A 19,579-nucleotide genomic window follows, 5' to 3' on the forward strand; every position below is an offset into this window, starting at 1 on the left:
GTTATAACTGAAAGTTGGCGCTCACGGCCGCTCCGCTGTGACTATCGTCATGCGGGCCTCTGACCACCTGTTTTTCTCTAGATGTTCTCTCACTCCCTTCTCTTGTGTGACCCCAGCTCGCATCTCTCCAGACTCTTGGGCCTGACATTTTCGTCTCCCAGTCTCCTTCCCTCACTGTTTTCATAATTAAAATCTTGCAAAATGTTCCAGCTCTCTGAGGCAGTTTTTATTTCATTGGGTCCCTTCTCTCTAGCCTGGTGGGATAATTTCTGGTGGGAACTTGAGTTACATCATGCAGTGTTCTTGCAAGTAAGTGCTCTTCATTTTGGGTAAAAACCCTGCCCCTCGCTGTAGATTCTCTTGTTCTTGATCTTCCAAGTTCATGACCGAGGACCTCAATGTCCTTAGTTCCTTTTTATCTACATGGCTTTTCTTTTTCTCTATTCAGCACACACCCATTTCTTCTTTAAATCCCGTTAAAAGTGGAATAATTTTAAAAAATTTATCTTTATTGTTGAAATTATTACAGAGGTCCCTCCCCACCCCCCCATAGCTCCCCTCCACCTGGTTCCCACCCCGCCCAGGCCCTCACCACCCTATTGTCTGCGTCCATAGGTACTGCATCCACGCATATAAGGTCTTTGTTTAATCTCTTCCCGCACCCCTCCGACACCCCGTTCCCTCTGAGAATCGTCAGTCTGCTACATTTCCATGCCCCTGATTCTATTCCATTCACCAGTTTATTCTGTTCATCAGATTTTTAATTCGTTTGATTTTTAGATTCAATTGCTGATAGATATGTATTTGTTGCCACTTTGTTGTTCATATTTTTTATCTTTACTTTTTCTTCTTCTTCCTCTTCTTAAAGAATACCTGTCAGCATGGGAATAATTCCTAAGTTCACTTAACTATTCATTTTGAATAGTAAGAATATAAATATTATTGTAATTTATATTATTGAATTAATAATATTGTTTTAAAAATCGAGCAATATAAAACCCAACAATTTTTAATTGCTTCCAGTTTAGTAAATTTTAACTTGAGACATAATACTCATTATAACATCATTTTACCATGTCTTAGAAGCTGTTGTCAAGTATAAATGTGCATAGACATATTTACAATAATGTGAGAGCCATTGTTGTCAAGCAAAAAGAAGCTATTATTTTAATACACACGAAGAGCCACATACACAGGAGGAAACGTGTGTTTCTTTAATTTGCTGGACAAACAGTGGCTGGGAAGGTATCACACGACCTGTGACTCCTTAAAAGTGGGAGTGACCCCAACGTGATGAGACAAGAAAGGGCAGTGGGGAGCGGGGAGGAGGGAAGGTTCAAAAACCTCATTCACGCGGCATCCGTCGCCCTCGCTCCTCTCACCGGTCAATGTTGCTGTGGCAGGTCCGTAACCGTGTGACATCTGAGCTGGGCTGACCCCAGCTGTTCGGAGGAAAGCGGGTGACTTGTCCTCCGGCCAACATCCCAGCGCACCCATGTGCCCGCCGGGAAGCAGGACCGGCGCCTGGCAGTTACTTGCTTCCTCGTGTTGGCTGCTTGTCAGGAAGTGGCTTAGGGACAGGAGCTGACACCCCTTTGCGAGGGGAGCTCGGAGCCTGAGGGGGAGGCGCGTGTGCTGTGTCCAAAACTGCTTTCCAGATCGGTGTCCCTGGGTGTCCGTTCCCTTCAGTCTGACCAGCACGTTCTAGTCATGGTGGAGAGTAAGGTCTCGATGCCGTGGGTGCATTTGATTTTTAACCTCATGGTTTTCGTTTCTGAAACATTGTCATGCTCGATGTGTAATATTGAACAGCAAAGGATATAGGTTTTTTCAGTATTTTTCCCCCGTAGTAAGTTTAATGATGATCTAGATGCCAATGACAACTCCAGGCTCCTTACAGCAGGGCTCAGGGTCGAGTTCACATGAACAACCAAGCACAGGGCCTGGTGGAATGACTGACAGCTGTCGCTCTACCAGCAGGTCCAGAAGTGAGCTGATGCCCGAGCAGCTAAATGACCAAGCACTGCTGCTTTCGTTGCCCCTTTATCTCTTCTAAATAGTAAGAAGGAATGTGCGGCACCGTGTTTGAAAGTTAGTTATTTTCAAAATATCCTAGATTATTTTAGACTCTATCAACTTTTCTTTTTCTTTTGGCCCCCAAAAGTATTCTTAACTTGCTTTGGAATTATTTCATTTCTGATCTCTCCCTCTCTCTCTCCCACCCCCCGCTCTTTCTCTTCCCCTCTCTCTCTGTCCCCCCCTTTTGTGTTCTTAAACTTTTGGGTAATTATAGGTCCCTTGGAAAAGCTAATGAATGTTATTGACTCTTTCTCCTAAAAAACAAAAAATGCTGCAAATCATTTCCTGTCCTGAAGCCCATTCATGGTGCGTACATTACGAGTCCTTGCTTCTTCACCTCTTCTTTCTCATCTGTGAACCTAAATGCATCTGAGGAGAAAGAATACTATAAGCCACAGTGTGAGGGGGCGTGGAGATCACGTTCATGGGAATTGACTTGGAAATTGCTTTTTAAGGGCTCTGTTCACAGTCCTGGGGTAAATGTCACATCTATATTCACACCGTCATGGAGCACAGTACTGGGGGGTAAGGAAAAAGGAAAAGAAAGTCTGTTTCCCTTTCTCCAGTTCCAGTACAAGGTTATTGAACTTGTGAAATTGGCACTTGCTTCGCGATAGACAACATGGTGGCGTAAGTGCAGAAATAACACCCTCCCAGTCTCCGCCCTCCATCCTTGGGAGCGTCACACCCAGGGCGTAGCTGCTTGAGCGACGGGATCTCCTAACTCCTTTCGTTCTTATACACAGCGCGCTGGTTTCTCTCCTTATCTAAACTTTCGTTTGTTTGCTGTAGGGATTTTCGTGACACGCTTTTAGAATGACAGTGCTTTGCAGATCTCTTGGCAAATAGGGACCCGGTAGTAGACTGTGATGCTGACCAGGCAGGAACAGTGGCGATGGAGGAGAGGCCGATCGCAGCCGCTCCTGGGAACGTGAGTTCCCGAATGCAGCCCGCACACTGGCCAAGAGCAGAACAGACAGTGAAAATGCCTGCAGTACCTTCCATAAAACGTCACTAAAGCTCTAGATTTTATTCTCTAAGGGAGGCCCAGCGATCCTTCCTTGAGGGGTATTTATGCTTTAAAACACAATTATAACATGCTTATGCTTTTCAAGCCAAATCATATTTTAAAATTATACACGAATAGACTGTAACTTGTAGACTTCGCAAGAGCAGGGGAGAGCAGACCTGGTGACCGGTGCTGAAGGCTGGCAGCTGAGACTAGGAGGCAGACCTGGAGTGAGAGCTGGCGTTGCTGCCATTGGTGCTGATGAAGCCACCACACGTGCCTGTGAGGGTGCATGCAACTTATTTTAGTGGTCATCGTTTTTGTTATTCTCACTGAGGATATTATTCCCTCCTTGCTTATTAGAGAGAGTGGGAGGGAGGGAGGGAGGTGAGGAGAGAGAGAGAGAGAGAGAGAGAGAGAGAGAGAGAAACATCGATCTGAGAGACATATTGATTGGTTGTCTCCTGAATGAGCCCCGACCTGGGCCAAGGATAGAACCTGCAACCCAGGAACGTACCCTTGACTGGGAATTGAACCCTTGACCCTTTGATGCCTGGCCGCACTCTAACCACGGAGCAACACCGGCCAAGGGTGAGCATCACTATTTTTAGCATGTAAAATGTTTAAATAGATTATTGTTAACATTTAAAATTATATTAAATTTCATAAAAAACTTTGAGCCAGTATCACACTGACCACTGTGAACTGATTGTGAAAGGATTTGTGCATGAACTTTTGGCAAACGTTCCCTTATGCATGCATCCACTCCAAGTGCTGTGCAGTTACTGTGTCAGGAAGGGAGGCGCAGATGAACGACACTGTGCAGTGAAGACAGATACCAAACCAGCCACTGCTGAGGTGTAACCACTGACCTCAGACACATGACCTCACTTTCAGGTCTGCGTAGGTAAACCAGGAGTGGCAGTTCCTGCCTGGCAGTGTTATGCATTAAGAGAAAGTGAGTTAATATAAAAGAAATTAGAAGCCCAGTGCATGAAATCGCGTGGCCCCACGTACTCGCACGTGTCCCGCCCACTGCCCCACCGGGCTCACAGCCCCGCCCACCCGCACCGGTCTTTGGTCCTTACAGCATTAGGATCACAGGGTTTTTATAATATAGATAGCGAAGGAAGAGCTTGGCACATGGGGCCGTCATAAATAATAATTACTGACATAGCATGGAGTGTCCAGCAAAACACATCACACACAGCAGCTGTTTCACAGTCCCCAAACTGTGCATTCACATGCCCTCCCTTCCTAGGGCCACGCTGGATGCTATAATGACCTTCACTGATCTAGTTCATACACAGTCCTCCGTGCTGTTACGCTGGCCTTCTTGCTGAGGAGCAGAAGCAACGGAGATGAGACAAGTGAAGTGACGTGGCTGAGGTGGAAGGTGACAGAAGCAGGTTTGGGCACTCGCCTTCTGACTCAGAGCCCTGAGCGACTAAGCGTTTTCTATGAGCCAGCCCTTCTTCAGCGTCTCCTCACTCTCCCTCCCTCTCCGGTTCATTCCTTTCCTGCTGTTTCCCTTCCTCACACGGTCACTTCTTTCCTTCCGTCTCATTTGCTCCCCAGTTCAGTTCCTGGGAAGCCTCGCACACAGGTTCACAAAGGGACCCCGTGCTGTAAAGCCCCTCTAGCGGAATCAGTGACTTTAAAAACGATATATTTTTACTGATGTCGGAGAGGAAGGGGAGGGAGAGAGAAAGAGAAGCATAGATGATGAGAGAGAATCATGGATCGGCTGCCTCCTGCACGCCCTCCACTGGGGATCGAGTCTGCATCCCAGACATGTGCCCTGACCAGGAATCCAATCGTGACCTCCTGGTTCATAGGTCGATGCTCCACCACTGAGCCACGTGGTATCAATGACTTTTATTAGATTTATTAAGATTTTATTCATCTATCAGTTCAACTATTTTTCTGACAGACACACTGAGTTATCTCTTCACAGAAAGCAATCACTCTAAAAAATGCATCCCATGGATTGGAAAACATGACATGATTATCTGGCCCTTGTTTGTAATGTAAGTTTCAGAGCTGCCTTATCTGTTTCTTTTCACATGAAAGGGAACAATATGCAATGAATCACATGACGGGCTGTTATCTCCCCTACTTAACTGGTGCTCATCCTCCCGTGCACTTAAGGAGATTACAGAGAACAACTGTCCACATCCTCTCCGAGCTGCTTATTCTCGGAAGGAGAGTAAATCCTGGAATGCCTTGGGGATCCGGAATGCTAATGAAAGCTTTCATCTATTTTGATTTAAAAAAGGGAAACGAAGAAATCATTTTCTTTTATAGCTCGGCATCTGTGTGTTAATCGTCCTCCCGTTGCTTTTATTTCTCTGTCAGTAAAAAGAAATAACGTTTCCCAGTGCAATGACCCGGCCTTATCCTTGGAGGAATCTAAGTGGCGTCTTCCTTAGGATTCTCAGCTCTAAGTGCCTGTGGTCAGACCTGGCAGGGTTCCTTCAGTCTGACTTACTAACCCCACTTGGTTGCTGATTTTCCCACATAGTTAGAGATGTGGCTCCTCTCTGAGCCTGCAGCTGCCTCCTTCCTGGAATGTTTGCGTGGACGCATCTCTTTTGGCCGAACACACACAATGCCGGTCTTCCAAACCTTTTCTCCCTCTGACCCCCCGTCTGCGCAAACACCACCTCTTCTTTTAACATATGAGCTGAGCGTGAGTGGAACGGCTGTGTAGGTAGAGACCCTGTGTACACTGGGTCCAGGAGAAGGCGCTGATCCCAGAATTCACAACTGGGCATCCATTTCTAGAACAGTGTGTAGGGAATACCATGGGTGCCACCTTTTTTCTTCTTTAAAATTTATCTTCATTGTTGAAAGTATTACAGATGGCCCCTTCCTTCTTCCCTCATTGACTCCCTCTACCCTGTTCCCGCCCCCCACCCCTGGCCTTCACCCCAATATTGTCTGTGTCCCTGGGTGATGCGCACATGCATACGAGTTCTTTGGTTAGTCTTTTCCCTGCCCCTGCCTTCCTTCCGAGGTTCGGCAGTCTGTCCGATGCTTCCATGTCTCTGGATCTATTCTGTTCATCAGTTTATTGTGTTCATTAGATTCCACAGATGAGTGAGATCATGTGATACTTGTCTTCCTCTGACGGGCTCATTTCACTCAGCATCATACTCCCCAGGGCCCTCCCTGCTGTCTCAAAGGGTCAGAGATCCGTCTTTTCCACTGATGCATCACATTCCATCATGTAGACGTACCACAGCTTTCTATCCACTCGTCTGCTGATAGGCACCACCTTTTTTTCTTTCAACTTTGGTCTGTGCGTCTGTCCCTTTCTGCTAGGAAGGGCTGCTAAGTGTGTAATCTAATCCACTAACACTTACAGACGTAACTCAGGAGCAACTGTTAATGAAAAATCCGCATTAACGGGGAGAGGCTACGAAACACGAGAGTTTATTGCAGTACAACTTTCTTGTAATACTTTTGCCCAAGAAGAGATAGACATCTTGTGGAGCAAGACTAACTCTCAGTTTAAATGCAAAGTCAACCTTCAGCCTTTAAATCAATTATAGACATAAAGATCCCTTCCCTATTCATCAGTTCATGTCAAATTTACATAATAGGATCACAATTTCTTTCTTTCCCAGCTGGTGTGGCTCAGTAGTTGAGCATCTACCTATGAACTAGGAGGTCATAGTTGGATTCCTGAACAAGGCACATGCCCGGATTTTGGGCTGGATCCCCAGTGTGGGGTGTGCAGGTGGCAACCAATCCATGATTCTCTCTCATCATTGATATCTCTCTCTCCCGTCCTCTCTGAAATCAATAAAAAATATATATATTTTTAAAAAGTCTATCTTGAATGGGTTTCTGAAAAGTGACCTGGGTGGGAATATGAGGAATAGAACGAGTTCTCTGTCGTCATGCATCACTGGACCATGCATTGCTCCGAATCGAGACTTTACATGCCTGGTAGACTAGGGGCACGTTGAGTTTTAGGGATGAAAATATTAAAACTAGACCATCTATCTACCCTGCAGTGGTTCTGAGACAGCATCCTGACTCCTTGCCGATTTCATTCCTTAATCCGGGGAAGCATGTGTTCCTCTGACAATGGAGCTGGTGGTTCCTATTGGTTTGTATTGTGATCGTTATGAGAGGGGACTAGTGGTTTAAAGTATAAATCTTCATCCAGGGGGTTTGCCACCTGAGCATCTATTTTGAACGTTTGTGATCCGTAAGTCCCTCTGAAGGGTGGCCTGCTGACATCCATAGTATATTTTGAGACAAGTCTAGGCGTTGAGCCGCCCATGCTTGGCTCCAAGCGATGCCGTCGTGGCCATCCACAGAGGGTAGTCCCTGGATCCGTCACATCCGGATCACCTGGGAACTTGGTCCAAATGCAAGTTCTCCGGTTTCCCAGACAAGCTGACCTGGGAGCCCTGGGGAGGGGCCTGTGCTCAGGGTCTCACAGGCTGTCCCAGGGATGCGGACCTTTGCTCATCTCATCCATGTCTCTCCACATCTGTGACCCCTTTGGCCGTGTGTTGAAGCCTGTGGATCTTCTGTGAGAATAACATTCTTAAAAATCCACGATGGAATTGCCAAGGAAGCAGGCGATATTTAATTTCAGTTGTCCAAATATTAAAAAAACGCACTTGTGACACAGTCGCACGTGGCCTTCTTTTTAAATCCATTTAACTTACAGGATCCAGGGGGAGTCTAATAACTACCATCGTTATAAAATATTGGCGATCAGAAAAGTTACTTCCAGATCTGGGCCACCAGCACGGTGCCATGTGACTGTGGCTGTGGCTTATGTATATCGGTGATGAAGTCCCGGATGTTACTAATGCTGATGTGGATTATGCCTACATTCTCCATTTAAGGAGACCTGCCCTTCAGCCAGCAGCTAGTGACAATCAAATGATGAGTTTTCTTGGTGCCTAAATTCATGCATCCCTTGAATTCTCCCCACAAGCCCCCGGGGAAAAGGAAGCCTTACCAGATGGGTGATGTCAGCCCACCTGAGAGAGGCTGCTCTTGTCCTCACATAAATGCGATGCATTGTAACAGCCTGGGAGGCAGGATGTGAATCAGACGCGTTCTGGAAGCCACAGAATAGCTGGTTCTCCTCAGCACTGCGTGGCCGCACACCTGGGACAGTGAGGGGGGGGCTGACCTAGCCGTTTACTGGAAATGAGCAGCAGGGCTGCGTGTGTTCCTGCTTCATCACCAGCCTTCAGAGCCACAGCCCTGTCCCCTTCTGTTAACGTGCTTTGCGGATCCTGGCTCCACTTCATCCATTAATGGACGCCTCCGAATGCTTCAGGTCCTCTGAGAAGCGCAGCGTTTGCAGCGATTCTCCTTCCGTCCTCACGGCTAGCCCCAGTGAGAAGCGGCTCTTCAGAGATCATGTGAAGTCCAGTGGTTCTCAACCTTCTGGCCCTTTCAATACAGTTCCTCATGTGGTGACCCAACCATAAAATTATGTTCGTTGCTACTTCATAACTGTAATGTTGCTACTGTGATGAGTCGTCATGTAAATATCTGATATGCAGGATGGTCTTAGGCGACCCCTGTGAAAGGGTCGTTCGACCGCCAAAGGGGTCGCGAGCCACAGGTTGAGAACCGCTGATAAACAAATGGAAGTCACGGAGCACAACGCGGGGCCGTGACTCCCACTCATGTCCACGGTGCCGGCCTGTGTCCCGGCCGGGGCGGCGGGCGGCAGGGAGCCCGGGGGACCTGGCCTGGCCGCCATGGAGAGGGCTGAGTGGGGATAAAAGTTGAAGGAAAAGAACCAAGCAAACAAAGAAAAGGGTTCTTTCCATTTCAGCCACTGATGGCAAAGGACTCAGACAGGAAATGATGAGCAAATGAAAGGTTGCGTTTGCTGTCATCACGAGATGGAAGTGGCCGGAGACTGTCCCAAACGGAACGCGTCCCTGTTGTGTGGATGGGACACTGTGAACAGGAATTGTGGCCCGCGCGTTGTTTTAAAAAATCTCCGCCTTCCGCTCTTTTCTTTGATTTCTCTCCCCAAACTCTGATTGCCCAACGGCAGTCGCCGGTCTTCTACGGGGCTTTCTTATCAGGTAGTTCCTTCTATGTGGCCTTGTTGTTAGGAACCGTTCTACCATCCGACACGGACCTCGATGCTCAGTCTTCACTTTTATAATTTGGAAAGTGTGACATTGACGTCCATTTTCAAAGACTCCATTTTATTGAATCAGGTGCTGATTACATTTGCCCTCCTGATTCAAATACATATCTCTGTGCAATAGATGAGGGAAGAGGATCAACTTTTTACTGAGTGACTACTATGTGCCACGCGCTCAGCCGGCAGAGGAAGATGTAGAACACAGACAGGAAGGTGACACAGCCACCTGAGCAGGTGGAGTGGAGGGCGTTACAGCTACTCAGGCATCAGAGGCTGCAGGGACCACGGGCAGGAGCCACGGGCAGCTCAGCTAAGGGGAGGAGTAGCAGGAACCAACCCACGGACATGGGTGGGAGTGAGACCCCGTAATGAACTAGTAATTAACGGCAGGAAAGCAGCAACGGGAAACCCCGGCTGCACTTCCATGACTGGACTTGGAGAAATGGCCTTTGGAAACCCAGACATGGCCTGAGGTAAGAGAAAGAGGGCAAAGCTAGGAGAAAATTGTGAAAGACAAATTGAAGTAGCAGAAATATTTAAGAAGCACATAAAATTATACGATGGAAATATCTGGGTTTTCAGGAGGCCAGAGAAATTCTTTCTAACTGGGGTCTGAGGGAAGAGGATTTACCGGGAATTGTGAAACGACAGAATAGTCACTTTATTACTTCACTGAAAAGGGAAGCAGAGGGTTTCATGTGGTGCTTAAGTGCAAGTAGGTTATCCCAGGGTGTGGTTTTGTCTCCGTGAATCAATTAAATCACTGAAACTATGTGCAAGATCTGCCTCTGGCAACCAGCACTTCGTTTTCCATGTCTATATATTTTTTCTCCTTCATGCCATCCATACGATGTATGAAGTGAATAGATTTTCTAAATATCAATTTATTCTTGCATTCCTGAAACACATTGTCTTGGTTACAAAAATATCTTTAAATACGCATTGAATTCTGTTTGCCAGTATTTTACTATAGATTTTTATCTATCAATATTCCCAAGATATTAGTTGTACTTTTTTAATGCAATGTTTGATTGTGAACTTGACATTCTTACTTCATAACAGTACGTTGGAGGGCTGGCTTCTCTAAATACGCTGATTGTATCTCTTGTTTCTTGTCTGATATTTTTGTCCACTTGATACTTGTTGAGGAGGCGAAGGCTCTGCCACTCTGTGTTGTCCAGCTTTCCTGTGGCCCTCTAGCTCCCACTGTTCACTCAGAGCAGTGCAGACAGTCACGGGGGCCCTGCTGCCCTTGGGACTTGTGCCCGTCAGCATGACCCGCCCCCTTTTCTCACCTGATACCTTTTCAGGAGACCTACAGTCCCCCTGCCTGGTACTCGGGCCAGCACCATGGCTTTTCCATTTGTTTCTCTGGATTTGCCTGGTATCTTCAGTCTCAGAATCACGCGTATACATTTTTATTGTTTATGGTATTACAGATGTCTTCCCTTTCCCCCTCTCCCCTCCTCCCAGACCCTCCTCGCCCCCCAGGCCTTCACCCCCCTATTGCCCAAGTCCCTGGGACACACATGTAAGTGTATAAGTGCTTCAGTTCATCTCTTCTCGTGAATCGTGTGTTCAGGTCTGTGTTTTGTGACCTCAAAAAGAGGGCTTTGCTTGGGATCCAACTTGAAAATCTATTAATATGGAAGTGAAGTCCTCTGCTTAGAGGGGCCAGATGTATGACAGTGAATTCTGCCAAATCATTGTTATGTCACTTTTCTTACTGTTGTTCAAAAAGAGTATTTTACGATCCTCCCTTTCTCGGGGACCCACTCGAATCGGGACTTTGTTCCAGCAGCTCCACGGCCACTGCCTTTGTCGGGGTCACGAGTGACACCCACGTTGCCCAGAACAAGGACCTGCCCAGCTTCACTTTGGCTGCGGCCCCGCAGCATGTGACACGGGACACCATCTGTTTGGAAACATTTCTTTTGCATTTGCTCCTGAGATGACACTCGCGCCTTGGTCTCCTGCCACCACTGACGCCCGCCCCGCCCTCCTCCGCCAGCGTCTGGGCCACAACCGGCCGGAGCGGAGGCCCTGAGCTCCTTCTCTCCCTGGGCGGGCCCACCCCACCCAGTTTCGATGTTGCCGATGCTCTCAGTGTGCTGAGCACGCTCATGGCCACACCTGCCTCCTGGCCTTCAGACTCACGGACTGAGCAGTCCCTCCCCCATCTCTGCATGGGTACCTGATGGAATCCCAGTCTGGCCAGGCTGGTGTGGCTCAGTGGTTGAGCATTGACCTATGAACCAGGAGTTCATGGTTCAATTCCTGGTCAGGACACATCCCCCGATTGTGGGCTCCATCCCCAGTGGGGCGGGGGGCGGAGGGGGGGGCGTGCAGGAGGCAGCCGGTCAATGATTCTCTCTCATCATTGATGTTTCTCTCTCTCTCTCTCCCTTCCTCTCTGAAATCAATGAAAATATATTTTTAAAAAAAGAATCCAAGTCTTCTATGACTAACACTGATCTCTTGATTTCTCTACCTATCGTGTCCTGTCTCATTCTCGCCCCTATTAATAAACAGTGAGTGGACTCCATTCTCCTCAACGCTTGAGGAGACAGAACAGCAAAATAAAATAAAATTGAAACCGTCCTTGACTCTTCCGTTTAGAGCCAATCAGAGGGCACATCCTGTTGGCTCCAGCTCCATGCGCATCCAGAACCCTTTGCCTTCCCACGGCCTTGGTTGGCGTGCTAGTTTAAGGCGCTGACGTCATCTCTTGCTGAGACAATTGCCATGGCCACCGAGAAGTGCCCTGATCCCACCCTGTTTCCACCCCCGTTTCCACGAGGCGTCCAGCTTTGCCACCATCTAGTGCAGGGGTGGGCAAACTTTGTGACTCGAGGGCCACAATGGGTTCTTAAACTGGACCGGAGGCCGGAACAAAAGCATGGATGGAGTGTTTGTGTGAGCTAATATAAATTCAAAGTAAACATCATTACATAAAAGGGTACGGTCTTTTTTTTTTTAGTTTTATTCATTTCAAACGGGCCGGATCCGGCCTGCAGGCCGTAGTTTGCCCACGGCTGATCTAGTTGGCTCTCCATGTCAGTCAGGGCAAACCTTTCCAATCACACGCAGATGTCAGATCACCGCACTCCTCCTGCCCCAAATCCTGCCCTTCCACAGGACGCAACGAAGCCCCCCCCCCCCCCGGCTGTCGAGGCCCTGGTGTATGGTAACTAGTGACTCTCTGGCCTCATCTCTTTCTGCCCCTTCCTTGCCTGAGGTTCCTCTGCCCACCACCTTCCTGAGGTTCCTCAAACAGTACTGCCTTGGAACCTGTGTCCTCACTGGCCATGGTGCCAGAACGCCTCCCATCCCAAACATCCTCTCAGTTTGCCAGATGGGTGTGACCCAGTGGTTGAGCATTGACCTATGAACCAGGAGGTCAGGGTTCGATTCCCGGTCAGGGCACAGGCCCGGGTTGTGGGCTCGCTCCCCAGTGTGGGGGGTGCAGGAGGCAGCCATCCATGATTCTCTTTCATCATTGATGTTTCTATCTCTCCCCCTCTCCCTTCCTCTCTGAAATCAATAAAAAGCATATTTTAAAAAGAGAATAAAAATGAAAGAAAAAAATATAGACACCCCCTTGATGCTTGAGTTGAAATGAATTGTTTGCTTGTGGGGTGTCTCCTGCTTTTGTTTGCACGGATGCGCAGCCAGAAATGGGGCGTTGGTGGCACCCTCTGAGGGGGGCATGATGCAGTTCCTCTGTCACTTTCGTGGCGTTCTGGTCACACGCGTGCAGGCGGGGCACACGCTCCCTGTGGGGACGAGGTGAGGTAGAGGCGACTTTCTGTCATCGTAGTTATTCTGTTTGCACCCTTCACTCCTCGCACGCTTCCAGCTGGGTAGACGTTTCTCCCTGCGGAGCACCATGCTGACAGGCCGTGGGGACCACAGCAAGGAGGGATGTTGATCCCAGGAGGAGTGCCTCTGGGCCAGAGCCTCCAGTTGGAACAGAAGAAACTTTAGTTCGTGCTTGGGAACAGTGATGCAGATTTGAGTCAACACTTGTAATTCCCCACCTGCTCCTGTGGGCTGTGTCGGACATGACCTGTGCAGCTTGAAGTGTAGCTTCTGTGGATTGCAAACAAAGATGGCGCCATGCAAAGCATTCAGTGCACAAATGTCTGTTTGAAACGACGGTGAAAGGTATTGGATTTTAAAATATCTTTCCTCCGTTACTGAGCAGTGAATGCGACTCCATTCTCCCCGGGGCTCGAGGAAAAGAATCCCATCGAAGCTGTGCAGTCTCTGTGGGGAGTCCACTCGATCTGCGATGGGCCCCGTGTTGTGCCTTCCACGTGGGTGCGCAAACCCGTGTTGATGGAAATGGATTTGCTGATCTGCTCTGCTCCAAGGCAAGCATGTCGAACTCAAAGGCTAACACGGGCCAAAAAAACGAGGCGTGTGGCCGGCCCGTGGGCCACAAGTTTGACATGCTTGCTCTAAGGCAACAGTTTAGCTCGATATTGTGAATTCAGTGGCATTTGTTAATATGTAGCACATCCCGTGATATTTCACCACATGACACATCTTCAGAGCTGACGGTGAATATACACACAGGGTAGCATTGGCTCTGCCATTTCAAACTTTTAATGTAAACTGGACCTCGCAGAAACGTCATTTCTCATCCTGAATGTGGGATGGTAGGTTTATGTAAGCCCTGAGATTAAAACGCTGTTTTGCATGTGCATCATCAGTAACTACAAGAGCCAGACCGGTGTGGCGTCAACCTAGGAATTAGGAGGTCACAGTTCAATTCTCGGTCAGGGCACAGGCTCGGGGTGCAGGCTCGATCCCCAGTGTGGGGAGTGCAGGAGGCAGCCGATCCATGATTCTCTCTCACCACTGATATTTCTGTCTCTCTGTCCCTCTCTGAAATCAATAAAATTATATTTAAAAAAATAACTACAGGGACTTCCCTGGGTAAAGCAGGGAGAAGAGGAGAAATAGCGCCTCCTTGCCTGTTGCGTGTCTGCTACCATAATGCAAATGTCTGAGAAAGAAATGATATTCAGTTTTGAAAACAGTGGCCTTAACAAATTTCCTCCCTTTCCCTCTACGTTCGGGTTTTACCTCCCCCCAACCTGTTTTTTCTTTCTCTCCGCTTATATTTCATGAGTAAAATTGTGAAAGACTTTAAAATGGTTTAAGAATGGAAAAGATGGAAAGTGTCACTTCTGGGGCAGCCTCCCGGGCTACCTTTGTTTTGCGCTGTTTTTGGGGAAATTCTACCGCCATGTGAGCGACAGAACGGGTCACGCCACAGACAGTTCCTCCCACGGACAGCAGGTCCCTTCCGCCCAGGGACAGGCAATGGCTCTGGCTCCCGGTAGAGCTCTTCCCTTCCGCTGCCATCATTTCAGGAGTTCTTATCTGCCGGTGCTGTGTGGAGTTTTCCATCCTCCTCTGATGGTAGCAACCTATTGCTGGTTCCTTCATGGACGGTGAATGAAGCAAAATATTTGATGTGTTTTCCTTTTATATTTGTGTGAGTCACGTATATGCCCTCTTCAAAAAAGTATTTTAAAAGCATTCTTTTCCTTATTTTTTCTTTCTGCTTTTCACTACGAAATCACACAATCTCTCTGTATAAAAGGCTCATATGCAAAGTGTCCACCGGGAGTTCCACCGTGAGACCGGGAGTTCGCTCGCTTGCTATGACGTGCGCTGACCACCAGGGGGCGGTGCGGAACAGGGTGGGTGACCGGCAGCGGCAGTGGGGCGCTGAGGGAAAGAGGGAAGGAGGAGGTGGGGAAGGGGGTGGTGCGCAGGTGGTGAGGGAAGGAGGAGGCGGGGAGGCAGGGAGGCGGGGACCCTGATCAGCCCTGGTCACCGGCCAGGCCTTGGGACTATACCCTGCACGAATTTCGTGCACTGGGCCTCTAGTGCAATATAATGAAGAAAGGAGACAAATCCTTGCTCATTTTCCTCTTTATGGGCATCCTTTCCTTCTCTTTCTTTCTTTCTCTTTCTTTCTTTCTTTCTTTCTTTCTTTCTTTCTTTCTTTCTTTCTTTCGTCTAGGAAGAAATTTGCATACATTGTAGTTTATTTGGAATTTTCTTATAAAAAAACCCAAATTCATAACTTTTAAAAATATAATTTGTGTCGTGATTTATGGGTTTATTGAAGACTTCAAAGAGGGTAATAGAGTTATAGTGAGGGATTCTAAGGAGTATTTCACTAATTGCTGTAAGAATTATGTTTATAAATTATATTATTCAGTACCACAGTAAACATGAGTGAAAATGATCTTTAACTCATAACTTTAATATTTTCATACAATCAAAATAGAGAGATATACATTAAGTAGGCATAACATGAGTTGTTTTAATTGATCAAATATTTTGGGTATGTTTTACAGAAAAGAAATGATGGTTTCTATTAGCAGACTAAAACCAAGAGAAAATTAAAATAAGTTCACATTTTAAAAAAGCATTAAGCAATAAATACAGCACTACAGCTACCACTAAATTACAGAACGAATATTTCATGAATAAATTCAGTAGAAAATAGCTTTAGAAAAGAAATGACAGATTAGCCTTTTCAAAAAATTACAATGTGACTTTCACAAGCACTTGCAGAAAAATAGCGGTCTACATTTCAAAAGTTAGAAATTCTCCAAATCATTTTTTAGACACCAAAAAAATTTACTCTTAAAAATATCAATTATACCTTTACTTTATGAGTAAGATGCAAAGGTGATCTTAATTAGCCATTCAGCTTTAGAGAAGACTAATATTTAAAAATATTATCCCTAAAAAAATACAGGTACAAAATTAACACGGGTTAATTGAAAACTGTACAATAGCTAAATCCTGTACATAAAGGAAATCTGATCTAAAGTTAATAAGAGCACAATAAAAAAATACTTGAAAATTGTAGAATAATTCAATATAATACTAGCTGATAATGTGACATTTTCTACTGTCATTTGTAGTTGAGACTGAAACGTTTATCTAGAAGAATGCTGAAATATGCAAACAGGGTCAGCGAAGGGTCTGGATCTGCCTTTGAATTATAAGTAGCTAAAAGTGAGTTAATTCAGAGGAATTTTTTGTGTAATTAAGGCAGCGGTTTGTCCAGCACAGCCCGAGTTCCTTTTCTGAGAGCTTGCTGTGAAATCCACAAACCTGAACTAACTCAATAAAATCTGAACATATGTATGGGCACATTATAAAGACATTGGCCAGACCATTTAATGTGTTAATTCTTACTATTTAGATAATTATCCTGGAACATTTCAAATGATTTCTGAACTCACCATCCATTGACATAGAAAATGTCACATGATCAGCTAGCATTATCTTAAACACCCTCGGAAGACTAAGTCACCAGTTTAGTCCTTGTTAAGTGATTGACCTACTATAGACACACATGACACAGTGGTTTTTCCTCCCCCAAATAGACTTTCACTGATTGATGCTTTTTGTTTGTCAGCTATTTCAATAAAAAAAAATAGAGAAACGGAACCCCACTTAAATGTCCCTTTGATTCATTAGCAACACTTCCCTCCATCTCAATTTACTTATTCCTTAGACACCTGACAGCAATTCCTCCTCATGCTATATTCAAATCTTTCACCGACTTGTGTCATCATCTATCGTAACTCTCTTAAAATATTAATATATTGTATTTGATATACATTGCATTCCTATAGTTTTAAAAATAGCTTGCAACATTTCAAAAGCCATACACCTTCATATAGGATAAGTCAGGGAATTCATATTTTAGTGGGCTTAAACCCACAAGAGCAGTGAACCAGTATTTATTACAGTAGGAGTTGCTTACATTTTCTGGGTTAGAATGCAAGGTCATCATCAACATAAAAAGAGAAATATGTCAAACATACCTACTAAGGTATGAGACACCAAGTCAATATGTTTAAGAAAACTAGGGTCATGAGTTTGTTTTTAATAAATATCTTCTATCTTATCAATATTTCTGTTGTCAAACTTCTGATGCTGGTATCTGGTTGTCTTTAATACATTTACCAAATATAAAATTCCAGACTCTGTTTTATAATAAAATCAGCCCAGACACAGTATCAGATGTTAAGATGCATACATCATGACATCATGTATTCAAGTTGAGGCTATAAAGTAGAGTAACAGTATTTACAAGCTCATCTTTCACAACATTGTTTTTATAAACTTCCAAGGAAATAAGAAACCCTTCATTGATATTCTTGATGTAAAATACTTGCTAATTTGTCTACACAGTAGAGATGGAAGGGACAAGTCTTTATTTACAGATACCGGGAAACCAATTGCCCCCCATTTCTGTGGTCAGATAGGAAAGGAGCAAGACAGCAAAGGAGCTGATGAGGGTTTTGTAGTATCAACCAAGATGTCTCCCTAATGACACCAAAGTAAGGCTGCATGTCATATATACTATCTATGTATCCAGTCTCAAACATGGATATGACACAGGGTATAATGGATGTCACCGCGAATGAGTACCCGATAGGAATTCTGCTTGCTTGGGAAGGAGAGGGTAAGCCGACAGGAACAATGAGCTCTCCATCTGGTCCATGGGAAAGGGCAAATACAGAAAAGACTCGCATACTCTCTGAACAACAAGAAGAGTCAGCATCACCTATGAACAGGGGACTACAGTGTTTCAATAAACAAATGAAAAGCTAATTTTCCCTCCAAGGCTATAGGCCTTAAGGACGTCTTTTTAGGCAGCAGAAGTAGGCTCGTGCCCAACACGTAGACGAAATGCTACAGTTTCATTCATCTGTGAAGGCACACAGTGTGCTAGGACTGGCCGGTTCCAGCCACAAGAATGGACAGTGGCCACCTTTTCCTAACGCTGTGTTCAGTGATGTCAGGTTGGCAGCTTGAAACCAGCCACAGTAGGACTATGACACCACAGAAGCGGGCAAACATTACTAACCAGGGCTCCTCCCACCCCCCATCGAGCTAGTTGTTAAACACTGATCAACAAGTGCCTGAAGCCCCGCTGGCGTGGCTCAGTGGTTGAGCATCGACCCAGGAACCAGGAGGTCATGGTTCAATTCCCAGTCAGGGCACATGCCTGGGTTGTGGGCTCGATCCCCAGTGTGGGGCGTGCAGGAGGCAGCCCATCCATGATTCTCTCTCATCATTAATGTTTCTGTCTCTTTCTCCCTCTACCTTCCTCTCTGAAATATATATATATAAAACAAAAACCGAGTGACCGAATTCATAGGAGGGTTCTTTGTGGCAATCAAGAAATCCACTTAATATGGACGTCTTCTGGTTATAAAGTCGTGGATCTAAGTCCTTGAGCATAGAGTGGCACACTGTGGTTGAACAGTCCTGCCCCTATTGTAAGATGTAATCATTTAACTTCTCCGGCTTCAGGACGACATTCTCAATGTCCTGGATGCTCTTCCCATTGGAGTGCTCGCTGGAGAAGTCGTGGCTGTAGGCCGTGCCGTCACTGATGGTCGACACCGTGTAGGACGCGCTGCGGAGGGCGTCCGAGTGCGAAAAGCTGCTTTCAAACTGGATCTTGTATTGATTCCAGTTTCTTCTTAGAATTGCTTGAACCTGTCGATCAGGAGGAAACAGAAAGGACAAGAGCAGTCCACATTTTGAAATGAAGATATTGTGTAATATCCTAAGTTATATAGCAAGGCTTTTTTAAAAAAAAGAGCATTAATATTAGTGAATAATAATACCTTTTTCCTTTATTTCTAAAAAAATTATCTTTATTGTTGAAATAATTGCAGATGTTCCATCTTCGTTCCCCATTGACCCCTCCACCTCCCATCCGGTCCCCTCCCAGGCCCTCACCACACTATTGCCTGTGTCCACGGGTCATGATTAAGTTCTTTGGGTAATCTCTCTCCACCCACACACCCAACCCCACTTTTTAAACTTAATTCAAAAAATTAAATTGAGTGAACCACCTTTATGTTAGGGAATCATTGCTCTTACTCTGCACTTGTAGATTCCATTAATATTTTCCTTTCCATGCCTTATTTTTGAAGCTTTCATAATGAATATGAATGCATTGTTGTAAAACAAATAGCCAATACAGATGCCATTACAAACCTGTGTGTGCAACTCTGAAGTTTATAACAATATCTTTAGAAACAGAATGAGATGATGAATGAGAGTATAAAAGAAGAGGAACAAGAGATAAAAGAAATAGGAGTACAGGGAATATAAATCATCATCATCATCATCATCATCATCACCATCTGCTTTATCATCATCATCTCCAGCAGCAGCAACAACCTTTTACTGAGTGACTAGCACACGCCATTCTGGGGGGAAAAAGAGCAGGGCTCCTTTCCGCATGGCGCTCACTCCCCGGGGGGAAGCGTCCC

At 45.9% G+C, this 19,579-nt stretch overlaps 1 protein-coding gene across 1 annotated transcript in view; it reads right to left on the minus strand.

Moving 5' to 3' along the window:
* Positions 1–15,504: 15,504 nt before the first annotated feature.
* CALCRL (calcitonin receptor like receptor) overlaps positions 15,505–19,579 on the minus strand; it is a 73,423-nt gene continuing 69,348 nt past the window's right edge. Inside the window, exon 15 of the mRNA XM_036320082.1 lies at positions 15,505–18,794. Within this exon, the coding sequence (XP_036175975.1) occupies positions 18,567–18,794 (228 nt within the window). The 3' untranslated portion in view covers positions 15,505–18,566. The remainder of the gene's footprint in view (positions 18,795–19,579) is intronic.

Source organism: Myotis myotis, unplaced genomic scaffold, assembly GCF_014108235.1.
Source record: "Myotis myotis isolate mMyoMyo1 unplaced genomic scaffold, mMyoMyo1.p scaffold_m19_p_8, whole genome shotgun sequence".
NCBI classification, from domain to species: Eukaryota; Metazoa; Chordata; class Mammalia; order Chiroptera; family Vespertilionidae; genus Myotis; species Myotis myotis.